Raw genomic sequence first — 15,387 nt, 5'->3', positions numbered from 1 at the left:
CAATCAATGGCAGTGATGGAATGTGGTCAGAACATGAACCAGAATGAGACTTCATAAACTAAACTCAGCCATGGTGAATAAGGCATTTCCCTAGTCAGTGGACTTGAATTCTGCCATATGGCCTTTACGCAAAGTAACCTGCCACAGGATAAGAGGGAAGGTGCTCTCATGGATTGGTAACTGGTTAAAAGATAGGAAACAAAGGGTAGGTATAAATAGTCAGTTTACAGAATGGAGAGAGGTAAATAGTGGTGTCCACCAGGGGTCTGTTCTGGGACCAGTCCTAGTCAACATAATCTTAAATGATCTGGAAAAAGGAGTAAACAGTGAGGTGGTAAAATTTGCAGATGATACAAAATTACTAAAGATAGGTAAGACCCAGCCAGACTGCGAAGAGCTACAAAAGGATCACTCAAACCTGGGTGACTGGGCAACAAAATGGCAGACGAAATTTAATGTTGATAAATGCAAATAATGCACATTGGAAAGCATAATCCCAACTATACATAGAAAATGATGGGGTCTAAATTAGCTGTTACCACTCAAGAAAGAGATCTTGGAGTCATTGTGAATACTTCTCTGAAAACATCCACTCAATGTGCAGCGGCAATCAAAAAAGCAAACAGAATGCTGGGAATAATTAAGAAAGGGATAGAAATAGGACAGAAAATATCATGTTGCTTCTATATAAATCCATGGTACGCCCACATCTTGACTACTGTGTGCAGATGCGGTCGCCCCATCTCAAAAAAGATATATTGGAATTGGAAAAGGTTGAGAAAAGGCAGCAAAAATGATTAGGGGTATGGAACGGCTTCCGTATGAGGAGAGATTAATAAGACTGGGACTTTTCAGCTTAATCATGAAAAAAAAAGTAGATAAGGAAGTGTTGTTTACTCCTTCTCATAACACAGGAACTAGGGGTCACCAAATGAAATGAATAGGCAGCAGGTTTAAAACAAATAAAAGGAAGTATTTCTTCACACAATGCACAGTTAACCTGTGGAACTCCTTGCCAGAGAATGTTGTGAAGGCCAGGACCATAGCAGGGTTCAAAAAAGAACTAGATAAATTCATGGAGGTTAGGTCCATCAATGGCTATTAGCCAGGATGGGCAGGAATGGTGGCCCTAGCCTGTGTTTGCCAGAAGCTGGGAATGGGTGGCAGGGGATGGATCACTTGATGATTACCTGTTCTGTTCATTCCCTCTGGGGCACCTGGCATTGGCCACTGTCGGAAGACAGGATACTGGGCTAGATGGACCTTTGGTTTGATCCAATAGGGCCATTCTTATGTACATTGCCTTCTCAGTCTCTATCCCCAAGAGTGAATTTTCTTCCGTGAGGCTTAACAGCATGGCCATTCCTTAAGCCTGGGAAACCATCTATTTTAGGTACATCTATGGCCCCCATTCCCATAGTATCTGAGGGCTTGTCTACACTTACCGAGGGATCCATGAGCAGCGATAAATGCATTGGCAGTCAATTTAGCAGGTCTAGTGAAGACCTGCTCAATCAACCGCAGATCACGCTCCCATGGACTCCTGTACTCCACCTGATAGAGAAGAGTAAGAGGAGTCAACGGGAGAGTGTCTCCCATCGACATCGCGTAACGTGGACCTGCAGTAAATAGGTCTAAACTACATTGATTTGAGTTATGCTATTCATGTCACTAAAATTGCGTAGCTTAGATCGAATTTGCCCTGTAGTGTAGAAGACAAGGTCTAAGCTTCTCTCAGTCTTGAATGTATTTATCCTCACAGTACACATGCTCTTACCCCTGTTGTACAGAATGAGAATTAAGGCACAAAGAGACTAAGGCTATGTCTATACTAGAGACCTTCCAGCAGCACCGCTGAAAGATCTCCCGTGTAGCTGCTCTACGCCAATGGGAGAGAACTCTCCCATGGACATAATTAAACCACCCCCAACAAGCGGCAAGAGCATGTGCGCTGGGGGATGGGGGATCATGTGCTTGACCGTCAAGAGGCATGACTGACTAATCAGCCACCGGAATGTCTCACCAGGGCTGTGATGCTTTTTGGAGGGGGGCGTCTTCCTAGCTATGCCACTTGGTCTCACCCGGCCGGTAGAACTTCAGGCTGGGCTCCGGCTTGGCACTCTCAACTGAGCAAGGCAGGAGCTCAGACTAGATGATCCCAAGACTCCAGTCGGCCCAGATGTGTCCACAAGGGCGAGGGAGGGACCCTACAAAACAGCCCCCCCCCGACTCCTATGGCCCCCCCAGCCGGCACCCTAAGCCCAAGTAGCCCCCTCTCCCCCAGCCAGCGATCCCAGAGCCCTGTGCCCCCCCAGCCGGCACCCCAAGCAGCCCCCTCTCCCGCAGCCAGCGATCCCAGAGCCCTGTGCCCCCCCAGCCGGCACCCCAAGCAGCCCCCTCTCCCGCAGCCAGCGATCCCAGAGCCCTGTGCCCCCCCAGCCGGCACCCCAAGCAGCCCCCTCTCCCCCAGCCAGCGATCCCAGAGCCCTGTGCCCCCCCAGCCGGCACCCCAAGCAGCCCCCTCTCCCCCAGCCAGCGATCCCAGAGCCCTGTGCCCCCCCAGCCGGCACCCCAAGCAGCCCCCTCTCCCCCAGCCAGCGATCCCAGAGCCCTGTGCCCCCCCCAGCCGGCACCCCAAGCAGCCCCCTCTCCCCCAGCCAGCGATCCCAGAGCCCTGTGCCCCCCCAGCCGGCACCCCAAGCAGCCCCCTCTCCCCCAGCCAGCGATCCCAGAGCCCTGTGCCCCCCCCAGCCAGCACCCCAGGCCCAGGTGCCCCCAGGCTCCAGTGGGCCCCCCATGCCCAGGTAGCCCCCAGCCAGCGAAGAAACCCCAAGGCGTCCCCCAGCCCCGGGAACGCCCCCCGAACGTTTCCGGGGCAACTAGCAGAGGCGGAACTGACGACACCCGCTCCCTTGACTCGAGTCGAAACCCCGTTCGCTGTCTGGCTGCCACCGCTCATTGGCTGGCAGAGCTGCCCGTCCCCAACTCGGGGCCGCGCATGCGTGCTGGCGCCGTGACGGGGCTGTGTGCCGCTGGGGTCCGGCTGCTGCTTCAGGCGAAGATCCCCCAAAATGGTGAGTGAAGGGCGGGGCCGCACCCCTGTCCCGCGGCCGCCGTCTCACCTGCGGCAGGGGCGGGGCTAGGGCCAGAGGGGCCGTGCCGTGCCGTGCCCAGGGCGTTGGTTCGAGACCCCGTGTCAGCCTAAGGAGCCCCGGGGTCGGGGGACCCGGGTGCGGAGTTATGGGCGCGGCCCGGGGTAGTGGGGGGAACCTGGAGCAACGTGAGGGGGGTCGGGGCCTGAGGACTGGGGCTGACGGGAGGGGGGGAAGGAAGTGGGGGTTCCCTGGGGGGCTCAGTCAAGGGGGGGGTCATCTCAGATCAGTCCGGTTTGTTGACAGCACCACTCCAGTAGTTATGGGGATTAGTTAAACCGCATTCAAGCGCTGCGTAAGCACAGGCATTCCGAGCAAAAGGGGCCTTAAATTGGGTTGGGCTGATTCACCTCCAAAGTGAATTAAGATAAACTGAATTAAGGCCACTGTAATTCTCAATAGCTGTAGTCACACAGAGGTTTAATGTGGTTTCGCTAATCCACTTCAAAGTCACATCTTTCGTTAATTCGGAGGGATTAATTTTCCTCATGTCCCCATCTATATGAGCCGTCCAAAGTGTGCTTTAGGGTGCATGTATGCTGAAACGTAAGCCCAGGGTTAGTAGAACTTGAGTTAGCAGACCCTGGGTTTGTTAATCTAGCCATAGGCGCCGACTCTGTGGGTGCTCCAGGGCTGGAGCACCCACCAGCAGTCAGCTCCCACCCCCAGTGCCTCCTACCTGCTGCGATCAGCTGCTTCAGGGCATGTAGGAGGGAGCGGAATGGGGGGGAAGAGGTGGGGATGGAGGCAAGGGATAGGGCAGGGCAGGAAAAGGCAGGATGGGGACGGAGGTTTGGGGGAAGGGGTCGGGTGGGAGTGGGGCCTGGTGTGGAGCGGTGGGTTGAGCACTCCCCGGGCCCAGAGGAAGCCGGGCCCTATGAATCTAGGGCTTGAGTATTTGCATTTATTTGTAACCCGCAGGTTAGGAATTGTTGAACCCTGGGTCCTACGTAACATCATCAAGGGGCTCCAGTGTCTACACTGCACTATGCCAGCCTGAGTCCAGCCACCTATATCCAGACTTTTTAGTACCCTCCCAAAATGTGGCAGCTCTACCCCTTTGTTCGTGGTGCAGTGTGAGAAAACTTGATTGTCCTCCAAACTTCACTACCCAAAAGACAAAAAAAAGTCGGCCCATGGGATTGTGGGTCGACTCCCAGAGCATGAGTCCAGTGGGGCTGCATATACCCTTCAAAGCAATAGGGCTTGAACTCTGTGTCTCAGCTTGACTCAGGCTCAGACCTCCACCCCAATGGGCTCCTGGTACCCTGAGTCTGAGCCCTGGGTTAGCACGCTTTGTATGTAGACGGAAGGGGGGTTAGGCTTGAGCTTGAGTTTGAACCCTGGGCTTACGCGGCAGTGTAGATCTATACCCTCTTGTGGGCTTCCAGAGCCCAGACACCAGCCCAAGCCTGAACATCTACCCTGCAGTTCTGTAGCCCCACAGCCCAGTGAGCCTTAGTCTGCTGGAAAGGACCAGCCATGGGTGTTTTATTACAATGTAGACATATCTTCAGAGTCCTAGATTTCAAGGCCTGAAAGGACCACAATGATTATTGAGTTTGACCTCCTGCATAACACAGACCATAGAATTCTACACAGTAACTCTTGCAATGGAAGGAATTATTCTTCCATGATACATAATTGAATGCTCTCAAGCTAATAATTTGTGATTGAGCACGTTACAAAGGAAGGCAAGTGAAATCTCTGTTTTACACATGGGGAAATGGAGAGGTTCTGTGAATTTTCCAAGACCACACAGCCAGGGATAGAACCCAGATCCCTAACTCCCAGTCCAATTCACTATCCCTTAACTCAGTGGTTCCCAAACTTGTTCCGCTGCTTGTGCAGGGAAAGCCCCTGGCGGGCCGGGCTGGTTTGTTTACCGTGGTTTGTTGCTCCAGGCCAACGGGAGCTGCTGGAAGTGGCGCGGGCCGAGGGACTTACTGGCCGCCACTTCCAGCAGCTCTCGTTGGCCACTGGGAGCCGCGATCGACCGAACCTGCAGACGTGGTAGGTAAAGAAACCATCCCGGCCCACCAGGGACTTTCCCTGTACAAGCTGCGGAACAAGTTTGGGAACCACTGCCTTAACTGCACAGCTTCAGGTGAGTGAAAAAAACCTCACTTTAATAAATGCCATTGACTGTATGGCTTGAGTGTCTTTTTTCAAAGAAGTGTGGGCACTGGAATGTACCAAGTCATCCACGCACGTTGATCTATGAGGTGCTTCCCTGAGGAAATCTTAGGGGTTGGGAGGGAAGGGTTATTGTTGTTGTATTTATTGTAATTCTATTAAAGGGGACACTGAAAACAAACTTTTACAAAGAGCAGCATAAACTGTTTCTGTTTACAAAAAATACAGCTAAAATATTTTCTTAACAAACAGATGTTCCCCTGCATTGCAGATGAGAACCTGAAAATGAAATAGTCTACAGCTGGGATTTTCAATTGAGCCCAAGGGAGTGAGGCACCCAAGTCCTATTGAACTGGTGTTTGAGCACCACACTCCCTGTGCCCAAATAAATCTGTTAGTCTTTAAGGTGCCACCAGACTCCTTGTTGTTTTTGTAGATACAGACTAGCACGGCTACCCCCTGATACTTGACACTCCCTTTGATCCTTTTAAAATCTCAGTCTGTATGTGAGCTAAAAACAAAAGAGAAACTGACTAGTCTTGCTTGCTATGTGAGAAGAAATGCAAAATTAGATGTTGTTCTGCACGGATGGATCCTTATACTCAGGCAACACTCTTTGGAAGTCAGTGGGGCCCGGATGCATGGAACAGGTTGCAGGGTTGGGGCTTTAAACAGAAACAATTGCTATTAAATCTGAAAGAATTTTTAGAAGTGCTGTCTCAAGCTGTTTATTTTTCCACTTCTCCAGCATACAACTCATTTGTTACAATCTGCTTTTAGTTACTATCCCCTTTCCTTCATTTTGAAATTTGCGCTATGATTTTCCGTGTCTGATCATCATTTTTAAGTAGCTCTTGATTTTCCGTGCTGGATAAGACAAACTGTAGTTTGCAGACACAAAACAAATCCAGTGTTGCATGGTTCCCATGGTTGCCAGCAGTTAGTATTACATTGTTTTAGACGTGGGTGCCTAGTCTCCTGTGCAATTGTTTCCTTCTTCCTGTGAAGACAAGCATGTTTCTTTGTTTGTAGAAGTCTGTTTTGCCTGACATTGTATTATGGAGTTCAGTCAGTCAAGGTGCTGAGTGCCCCAGCCCCCCGTTCTCTTTAATGGGAGTTCATAGTGCCCAGCACCTCTCAAGGAGCACTCAGCACCATGCAGAATCACACCTAGGCCACGCAGATCATCAGGCTCCATTAGTGAGATCCCAAGTGAGTTGTGATTGATGTAAGAGCAAGCATTGCTAAGGAAACTTTCAAAATCTTTCAGAGTTGACACTAATTTTACAGAGACAACAAACAGATAATAATACCTTTGCAGATTTCTTTGTATATTGACTTTTTAAAGTAGTAGAATAAACTGTTGGCAATAGATACCAATAGCCCATCCACCATGAATTGCTATTGTAGGCTAATGGTTGTAAACCAGGCTCTTTCCCCTCATTTGCTTTGTTTATTGCCTTTAGCATATTTTTGATAAAAGGAGGGGGAGAGTCTTTAACCCAAAACTCGATATTTTTTTCTTACTTATTTGTAAATTCTGTGCATTTTTTCAAAACAAGTGCTGCAGCACTGTCCTTTGTATAACTGTAAAATAATAATAATAAAAGTGCTAGCAGCCCTAATGAGCAACCCTATAATAACAAAACTCTGTGTGAGTGTGGCCTTGTGCCCAGGAGCAAATCTGTAATGAGAAACCAGTATTGCAGTGGGGGGTAGGGAGAAAGGGTGAGGGATGTATTTGGGAACAGGTTTCAGGCTTCCAAAAGCTTGTTATGGCAAATGACTGACAGGCAACAATGGGCTTGAAAACAACTAAAAAGGCTTTGGCGATATGATGGTGCCAAAGATAGCTGTGCTTTGCTCTGAGAAAATGAGTAATATCTATTGGAATTATCTTGGCTCAGTTTTATTTCCAGATATATTATCACAAAGCGTTATTTGAAGGCAGATTGCACCTTCAAGACATCACGTTGCCTAATCTTTTTGTTGTTTGTTTTTTGCAGGCTGAGGTGGAAGAAACACTGAAGCGAATTCAGAGCCAAAAGGGCGTCCAAGGAATCATTGTTGTTAATTCGGAAGGTATTGTGCCACTCTGGCTATATTTCCTAAGGATGTTACTTTTTTAGAACAGGGCACTTTAAAGATCGATGAATTTGCTGTTTATAAAGAGATTAAATGTCTCTCCAGATATGTTTCTCTCCTTTAGAGAGGCAGGTTACGTCAAGCTGCCTCTCTGCAAGCCTATTGAAGTCAGTGGCATTGAGCAGATGTACCTGAGAGCAGAATTTGTCCCCATGCGTTTTAAGAATAACTTTGCAGTCAAGAGGAAGAATATCAAAATATATAGAATGTAGAATAAGACAAGCTCATTTTGCCAAAAACGTTTTTCTAATCATATGTAATGTACAGTAAATCTTCTAACACTTAATTTTAATTTAACTGGTAAGTGTCTTAGAAAAAAGACATTCGGTAAATACGTGGAGGCTCTATGGAAGATCTGATCATTGGTGACCTCATTTACAAATCAGCACTTGGCTTGCCCTTCCTTGGTAGTGCTGGTGTCTGAGGACAGGGAGGAAGGTCAAATGTTTGGGCTGTGCTTGTGGGGGTATACATCTTCGGTGTACTAGAAAAACCGACAGATGAAATGTTAGCAATTTGCTGCTGCATCAGTCTCATACTACAACATACGATAAATGTGGACTGAGCTTGGCCCTTTGGCTTCTGCCGGGGCGCTGGTACTGGAAAACCCCCTCTGGAGGAGAGCAGGAGAGCAACTGCTACCTCCCCATCCTTACGGATCGGTCCTAGCCAAGGTGATGCACTGATTCAGTGCATCCCGTCAGCAGCCTCCAGTGGACCAGCTCACGTGGCGCCTGGCTATAAAGGACCCCCCACCCCCAAACAGAAAAACAATGAAAAACTCTTAATGTTGCACAAACCTATGGAGGGCTCTGGTCCCAGTGGTGGCAAGCAACTCTGCTCTGCTCCCATCTATGTTCCTTAAGGGCTTTTCTTATATCTTCTCTTTTTTGTACATATTGGTGGCTCCTAGTGGAAGTTTCTCCTTGTTTCCAGCTGCTCTTTGGAAGGAAGGCTGGAGGTCTGCAGAAGCAGCTGAAAATGCGGGGGAACCAGCACCATGTCACTGGCAGCCCCCAATGTGCACAGCTTGGGAATTGTTGCATGACTGTAGTACTGTTTGGGTTTCCTACTCTGCAGGGCAGTGCCTACAACCCAGCCCCACCCCACGTTTCTGCACCACTCACAGAAGCGTTTCTAGTCACACTTTGTTTCAAAAAGTTTTTTTTAAATATGCTAAATTTTAAGCATAAAATCTACTGAGGTTTAAAGGGACTGTACAGATGTGTCTAGTGGGTAGCCAGGAATTAAGTTAGTCTCAGAGGTTACCATCGTTAACTAGCTCACCACACTTACTGTCTCTCTTTGCAGGTATTCCTATCAAAAGCACGGTGGACAACTCCACAACAGTGCAATACGCAGGCCTAATGCACAGCTTCATCATGAAGGCAAGGAGCACTGTGCGAGACATTGATCCCCAGAACGACCTGACGTTCCTGCGGATCCGCTCCAAGAAAAATGAGATCATGATTGCTCCAGGTAAAAGCCCCTCAGCATCAGGCTTCCAAGCCTCCTGTTGAAATTCCTTTCTCGCGGCATTTGTCTCATCCTTCCCTGTCAAGCTTTCCATGGCACAAAATCTATAGAGCCTGAAGAAGTGAATCCTCCCAGCGACTGTCTAATTTAGTATGCTGTAGCTGTAGCCAAAGAATTTCTGGTGGTATACTTGGTTCAGAGCTGGGTCTGTTTCTATTAAACTGAGACTGCCTCTTCATGGTTGGGTGTGGGAAGGAATCAGTTTTCCCATCTCACTGCCAGTCAAACTGTAAATTTGAAAGAAGATTATCTTGTGTTTTGCCTTTTTCAAGATAAGACCAGAAGAGTCTGAAATTAGCAGAACACGTTTTATGAGCTGCTTCAGACCAGCACTGCTAGCATAACTACTGAAACGAACCAGAGTGGGGGGCTGGCTGATTCTCAGGACTGGAGGAGCACGCATATTGTTACAGTACTTGCTGGTCCTAGAATCTCTCAATTTGAGTCTGTGTCTACACTAGACTCTGTTAATTTCTCGCCACTGGTCAGAGCATGTCTAGACAATGTAGTGGTTAAAACACCAGCAGCCTGGAAACACTGGAACTTGCAATGATCTAGCGTTGGTGGGACATGTCAGGAGAAAATGCCTCATGCTGAGAAGGCCAGAATGTTTCATTAAATCACCAACTCGTGTCACAGAGGAAACTGATGCAGTATGATGCAGTTCACCCAGGTGTAGAGGGCTCAGATACGTCCCTCCACATCACTTAAGATCTGTGGTGGAGCTGTGATAAGTAGGGAGCTGTTCAGTTTGAGTGACTGCACAGGGCAAAGGGTGCTCTTTGTATAACAACCTATTTGTGCTGGCCCAGAGGCGCTGGTTGTGGCTGCACTGGGGGAATGGCTGAGAGATTTATGCTGATGTGGATCTAGTGGTCCGGAATCCCCACGTGGAAGATGCAGAGGGGTAGTGAGAGTTGTTCCAGTATGTAGGAATGTGCGTTAAATTACATCGGCTTGGTGCATCCCGTTCTCTAGGGAGGCTGGAACTATTCCCCCACAGTAAGATTAGAGAGACTGACCTGATTTAGCCATGGGAAATACCTGTCAAGCCCACCTCGCTCACTGATGAACACTTGCTGTCAGGGATTTTAATTTTCTCATACTACTTTAAAGTCAAGGTAGAGTTGATGAACATTTAAGTAGGTGACATTTACTGTCATTAGTCAATGTATGATAAACGTGCAAGGTAAAACAAGAAAACAACTTTTTTCTTAATCCGTGAATGAGCATTAGCAATGGAGGAATAACTTCCTTTTTTTCCCTTGCAGATAAAGACTATTTCCTGATCGTCATCCAGAATCCAACAGAATGAGATTGTCCTAAATTAGTCTGGTTTTTCCCCCACTACCGAATATTTTTAATTTAATAGCCAAAAACAAAGCATTAGTGTTAATTCTACTGTGCCACCTTAATAATGACCAGGAGGACAACCTTGTGCTCTTTTTTTTGTTTACAAAGAAGTAAAAGTATCTTTCTTTTGTATCACTAAAATGGCATTCCGTGGAAGGGGTATGAGGATTGAAATCAAGTGACTTTGGCAGTCAGAAATGGACAGATTTCTTTTAGTGTTCAAGAAGATAACTTAATATAATAGAAATTCTAATAGTGTGATCTAAAAAATGAATCTTTGTGGTTTGCACACTCCTGTCAATTCTGTCTGAAATATGGTTTTACCTTATTGGTTTTGAATGACTGTAAATACGAAGCTTGATTACTCACAACTTACCTTCTTGTCTTTTTTTTTTTTTTTTGCCGCTTTTATGATTTATTTTGAAAAGGTTTTGCCTTATCAAATCAATAAAAGTGTCTCAGTGATTATTTTTGTCATGTCTCTATTCCTTCTCTTGTGAAATTTTCAGTGGCCCTTTGATTGAACTTCTTACTGCAAATCTTTAAAAGGTCTGAACTCTCCCTGAGGCTGTTCCAACCTCACAATGTTGTTATCTCTCTGAATGGTGAATCTTATAATCTCTCTGAATGGTGACTTTTTCAAAGTGAACGGGCTCTGTACTAGTAGTGGCCCATTATTTTCATCCATTTTCACCCCATACACTTGTCTTTAAACCAGGGACAAAGAAGAAAAATACAATTGACTTATTAGGGGTTTGTTCTGAGTAAGAACAGCAGGATTTCATCTGTTGGAATTGCCGTTCCAGTACAGTCCAATGATCTGTCTAATCAGGTATTCAGTCTTGAGCATTGACTGACAGCAAATGCTTCAGAGGAGGGTGCAAAAATCCTTTTCTGACTCCCGGTAGTGATCAGCTTATGCGCTGAAGCAATAGGATTGGTTGCTCTTTGTTTTCAGCGTACATGCAGCTGCTATTAATGGATTTGGTTTGTAAACAATTGAGGCATGCAAATTAGATACCTGCCTGTGCAAATGGTTACAGTAACCTGCAAACATGATGTGACTATACAATTGCAGTAATTCTTCAGGCAAACTAGATGCACAAATGCATGTGTCAGAGCATGCCTCTTGTTTTAAAAACAAGGCTGTGAATGTCTAATCAGTCTTTTAAAACCTTGTTTTATCTGCCCCAATACCCTATAGAGTGAGTTCTCATGGTAACTATATAGAGATTTTTTTTTTTTAAATGTTGACTTTAGTTTTGCACATCCTCTTGTCCCTGTATTATGGGAAAGGGTAAATAGGGGCACCTGAGTGGACTTCTCTGTACCATTTTTTATTATGTCTGATTTTACTCATCTTTACAAATGAAATATCCCCGATTTTTAATCTCTCCTATCTGAGACCATTCGTCTTCCAGGCATACATTCACTTATCCTTTTGGGAGGACCTTTATTTTTGTGTCTTCTTAGATGAGGTGACTAAAACAGAAAACTATTCAGCGTGACGATGTGCAGTGATGGCCATAATGGCCTCTGTAATAGTTCCAGTATGTCTGTTTATTCCCTACCTTGGTCACAGTTTTGGCTGGCACCACCCATTGAATGCTATTTGTTTGTCATGGTGGCAACCATGGTTTGTGCTAGGGGCTATCATATATGTATATAGACCAGGGGTGGCCAAACCGTGGCTCGCAAGCCACATGCGGCTCTTTTATAGTTAAAGTGCGGCTCCCGGAGCCTCCCACACCTGACCCCCTCATTCTCCGCCTACCAGACTGCAGGGAGGGAGCTCAGGGCTTCTGCCCTGCAGCAGGGTCGGGGGACTAGCGGCTACTGCCAGAGACAACTGGTACTTGCTGAGAGTGGGCAGCACAATGTAAAGGTTAAACGGTTGTGGGGACTGGAGTCGCACACCTCCAGGTATGTGCCCCCTCTTACCCTCAGTGGCCCCTCCCTGCAGCTTCCAGGTGTTAGCTCCGTGTGGAGAGGCAGCAGCAAAAGCAGCAGCTCTCCCTGCAGCTCCCAGCTGTTTACTGCTGCCTCTCCTCACAGCTGGCTCCAGCAGCTGCCATGCAGGGAGGGGTCCTGGCCACATCATCTGTCCGAGTGGAGCCAGCAAACCCTGGCAAAAATCAGGGGAGGGGGCACAGTGTGCCCCAGCTATCAAATTTCTGAAGATTGTTGTATGCGGCTTGGAGGATCGGTAAGTTTGGCCACCCCGATATAGATGGTGGGATGTGTAGGACAGCCCCTAGCACATTGTAGTTAGTGTGTAGGTGTGTGGATAGATAGGAAGTTCTGCCTTAAGGAGTTCACAATATAAGAATAGGGTTGCCAACCCTCCTGGTTTGGCCGGGAGTCTCCCAGAATCAGGCTCAATTGGCTTCAGTAGCCTCTGGGAAATCTGGGAGATTTTAGGCCACCAAAAGTGCAGTGGGGCTAAGGCAGGCTCCCTACCTGCCCTGGCTCTGCGCCACTCCCAGAAGCGGCCGGTATGTCCAGCATCAGCTCCCAGGAGGAGGCACAGCCAGGGGGTCTCCGCACGCTGCCCCCGTCCCGCGTGCCAACTCTGCAGCTCCCATTGGCTGGAAAGGGGGAACCGTGGCCAATAGGAGCAATGGGGGCGGTACTTGCAGGCAGAAGCAATGCACAGAGCCGCCTGGCCGCCCGTGAGCCTAGGAGCCATTGCCGGACGTACCACCACTTCCAGGAGCCACCTGAGGTAAGCCTGCATCCCGAACTCCAAGCCCACCACCCGAACCCCCTGCCCCAGTCTCAGCCCGGAGCCCCCTCCACACTCCGAAACCCCACCCACCCAGCCCAGAGCCTGCACTCCATCCCCTGTCCCAACCCAGTGAAAGTGAGTGAGGGTGGGGGACTGGAGTGAGTGGGGGCGGAGCCTCAGAAAAGGGAGGGGGCGGGGCACGGGTGTTTGGATTTGTGTGGTTAGACAGTTGGCAACCCTATATAAGAACGCTAAACATCTTGTTCTTAATGGGTTACTAATTCAGAACCCATCATTTGATAGCAGCTTTCAACTACCTGAAAGGGGGTTCCAAAGAGGATGGATATAGACTATTCTCAGTGGTGGCAGATGACAGAACAAGGAGCAATGGTCTCAAGTTGCAGTGGGGGAGGTCTAGGTTAGATATTAAGAAAAACTATTTCACTAGGAGGGTGGTGAAGGACTGGAATGGGTTACCTAGGGAGGTGGTGGAATCTCCATCCTTAGAGGTTTTTAAGGCCCGGCTTGACAAAGCCCTGGCTGGGATGATTTACTTGGGGTTGTTCCTGCTTTGAGCAGGGGGTTGGACTAGATGACCTCCTGAGGTCTCTTCCAACCCTAATCTTCTATGATTCTGCACAAGCTGTTGAAACTGTTAATTGCTGTGTGGTAATTAGGGCCTCATGTACTTGGCACAATTGGACAAAGTTCTGCAGCAAAGCTAATTTATTATTGTAGCTCCATGAAATATTCTTTATCCCCCATCCCTCTCCCAGCTCATAGTTTGAAGATACTCAGTGATGTGTAGTAAATCAGTGATTATGTTCAGCAGTGATTATTTTAGATGGTGGATTTTTTTTTATTTATTTTTTTTTGCACTGCATATTCTGGATGACTCAACTCTTTGGCAAAAAGAACAAGAGTACTTGTGGTACCTTAGAGACTAACAAATTTATTTAAGTATAAACTTCCATGGGCTAAAACCCACTTCATCAGATGCATGCAGTGGAAAATACAGTAGAAAGATATATATATATACACAGAGAACATGAAAAAATGGGTGTTGGAATTGGAATTAATTTGCAGACTAGACAACATTAAATTAGGCTTGAATAAAGACTGGGAGCGGATGGGTCATTACACAAAGTAGAACTATTCCCCCTACTGTTACTCACACCTTCTTGTCAATTGTTGGAAATGGGCCATCCTGATTATCGCCACAAGTTTTTTTTTCTCCTGCTGACAATAGCCCACCTTAACTGATTACACTCGTTATGGTTGGTATGGCAACACCCATTTTTTCATGTCCTGTGTGTGTGTGTGTGTGTGTGTATGTATGTGTGTGTGTGTGTGTGTGTGTGTGTATATATATATATATATATATATATATATATACACACACACATCTTCCTACTGTATTTTCCACTCCATGCATCCGATGAAAGGGGCTGTAGCCCATGAAAGCTTATGCTTAAATAAATTTGTTAGTCTCTAAGGTGCCACAAGTACTCCTGTTCTTTTTGCTGATACAGACTAACATGGTACCACTCTGAAACCTGTCAACTCTTTGAATATCAGTGGTTATGATGTTGCCTGAACAGTCCCCATCTTGTGTGTGCCAGAGAGGAGGGGAGCTTGCAAACAGCTTCATCTTCTCAGCTACCCAGGCTTCAGCTGCTGCTCTGTTCTCTTGGCAGCATAGCTCCCCTGTTTGTACTTCCGGCATCCCCTGCTCCAGAGCTTCAAACTGGACTATAGCTCTGGCTCCTTGCCCTCCTTGCTGCCTGGTATTAAGGTTGCCAGACGTCCAGTTTTTGACCAGAACGCCTGGTTGAAAAGGGACGCTGGAGGATCCGGTCAGCACCCTTGACTAGGCCGTTAAAAGTCTGGTCAGCAGCCTAGCCAGGCTAAGGCAGGTTCCCAGCCTGCCCTGTCTCTGTGCAGCTCCCCAAAACGGCTGGCATTTCTCCACAGGCCCTAGGCACAGGGGCGATCAGGGAAGCTGCCCCTGCCCCCAGCGCCGGCCCCACAGCTCCGATTGGCTGGGAACAGCAGCCAATGGGAGTTGCGGCGGTAGTGCCTGTGGGTGTGGGCAGTGTACACCCCGCGCAGAGCTGCCTGGCCACGCCTTCGCCTGGGGCCGCAGGGAAATGCTGGCTGCTTCTAGAGAACTGCGCAGAGCTAGAGCAGGCAGGGAGCCTGCCTTAGCCCCGCTGCACCACCAACTGGGAGCCACCTGAAGTAACCACCGCCTGGTTGGAGCCCACTGCACCTCTGCTGCAGGTCCGAACACCCTCCTGCACCCAAACTCCTTTCCTGAACCTGCACCCCCTCCTG

At 47.9% G+C, this 15,387-nt stretch overlaps 1 protein-coding gene across 1 annotated transcript; it reads left to right on the top strand.

Moving 5' to 3' along the window:
* Nucleotides 1-2,967: 2,967 nt before the first annotated feature.
* DYNLRB1 (dynein light chain roadblock-type 1) lies at nucleotides 2,968-10,788 on the top strand. The gene is made up of 4 exons (XM_054045599.1): nucleotides 2,968-3,074; nucleotides 7,295-7,370; nucleotides 8,745-8,912; nucleotides 10,241-10,788. Exons 1-4 carry the CDS (start codon nucleotides 3,072-3,074, stop codon nucleotides 10,282-10,284), a joined length of 291 nt encoding a protein of 96 aa, XP_053901574.1. The 5' UTR covers nucleotides 2,968-3,071; the 3' UTR covers nucleotides 10,285-10,788.
* The last annotated feature ends 4,599 nt before the right edge of the window (nucleotides 10,789-15,387 follow it).

The sequence above is a fragment of the Malaclemys terrapin genome, chromosome 12 (genome assembly GCF_027887155.1).
Source record: "Malaclemys terrapin pileata isolate rMalTer1 chromosome 12, rMalTer1.hap1, whole genome shotgun sequence".
NCBI lineage: Eukaryota > Metazoa > Chordata > Testudines > Emydidae > Malaclemys > Malaclemys terrapin.
The sequence above is the reverse complement of the archived record's forward strand: the minus strand, read 5'-3'. Positions and strand labels throughout refer to the sequence as shown.

Bases quoted from the DNA above. Each gene is read 5' to 3' on its own strand.
- DYNLRB1 (XM_054045599.1), top strand. The intron at 7,371-8,744 runs GTATTGTGCCAC...CTCTCTTTGCAG, and splicing joins CATTGTTGTTAATTCGGAAG to GTATTCCTATCAAAAGCACG. The intron at 8,913-10,240 runs GTAAAAGCCCCT...TTTCCCTTGCAG, and splicing joins TGAGATCATGATTGCTCCAG to ATAAAGACTATTTCCTGATC.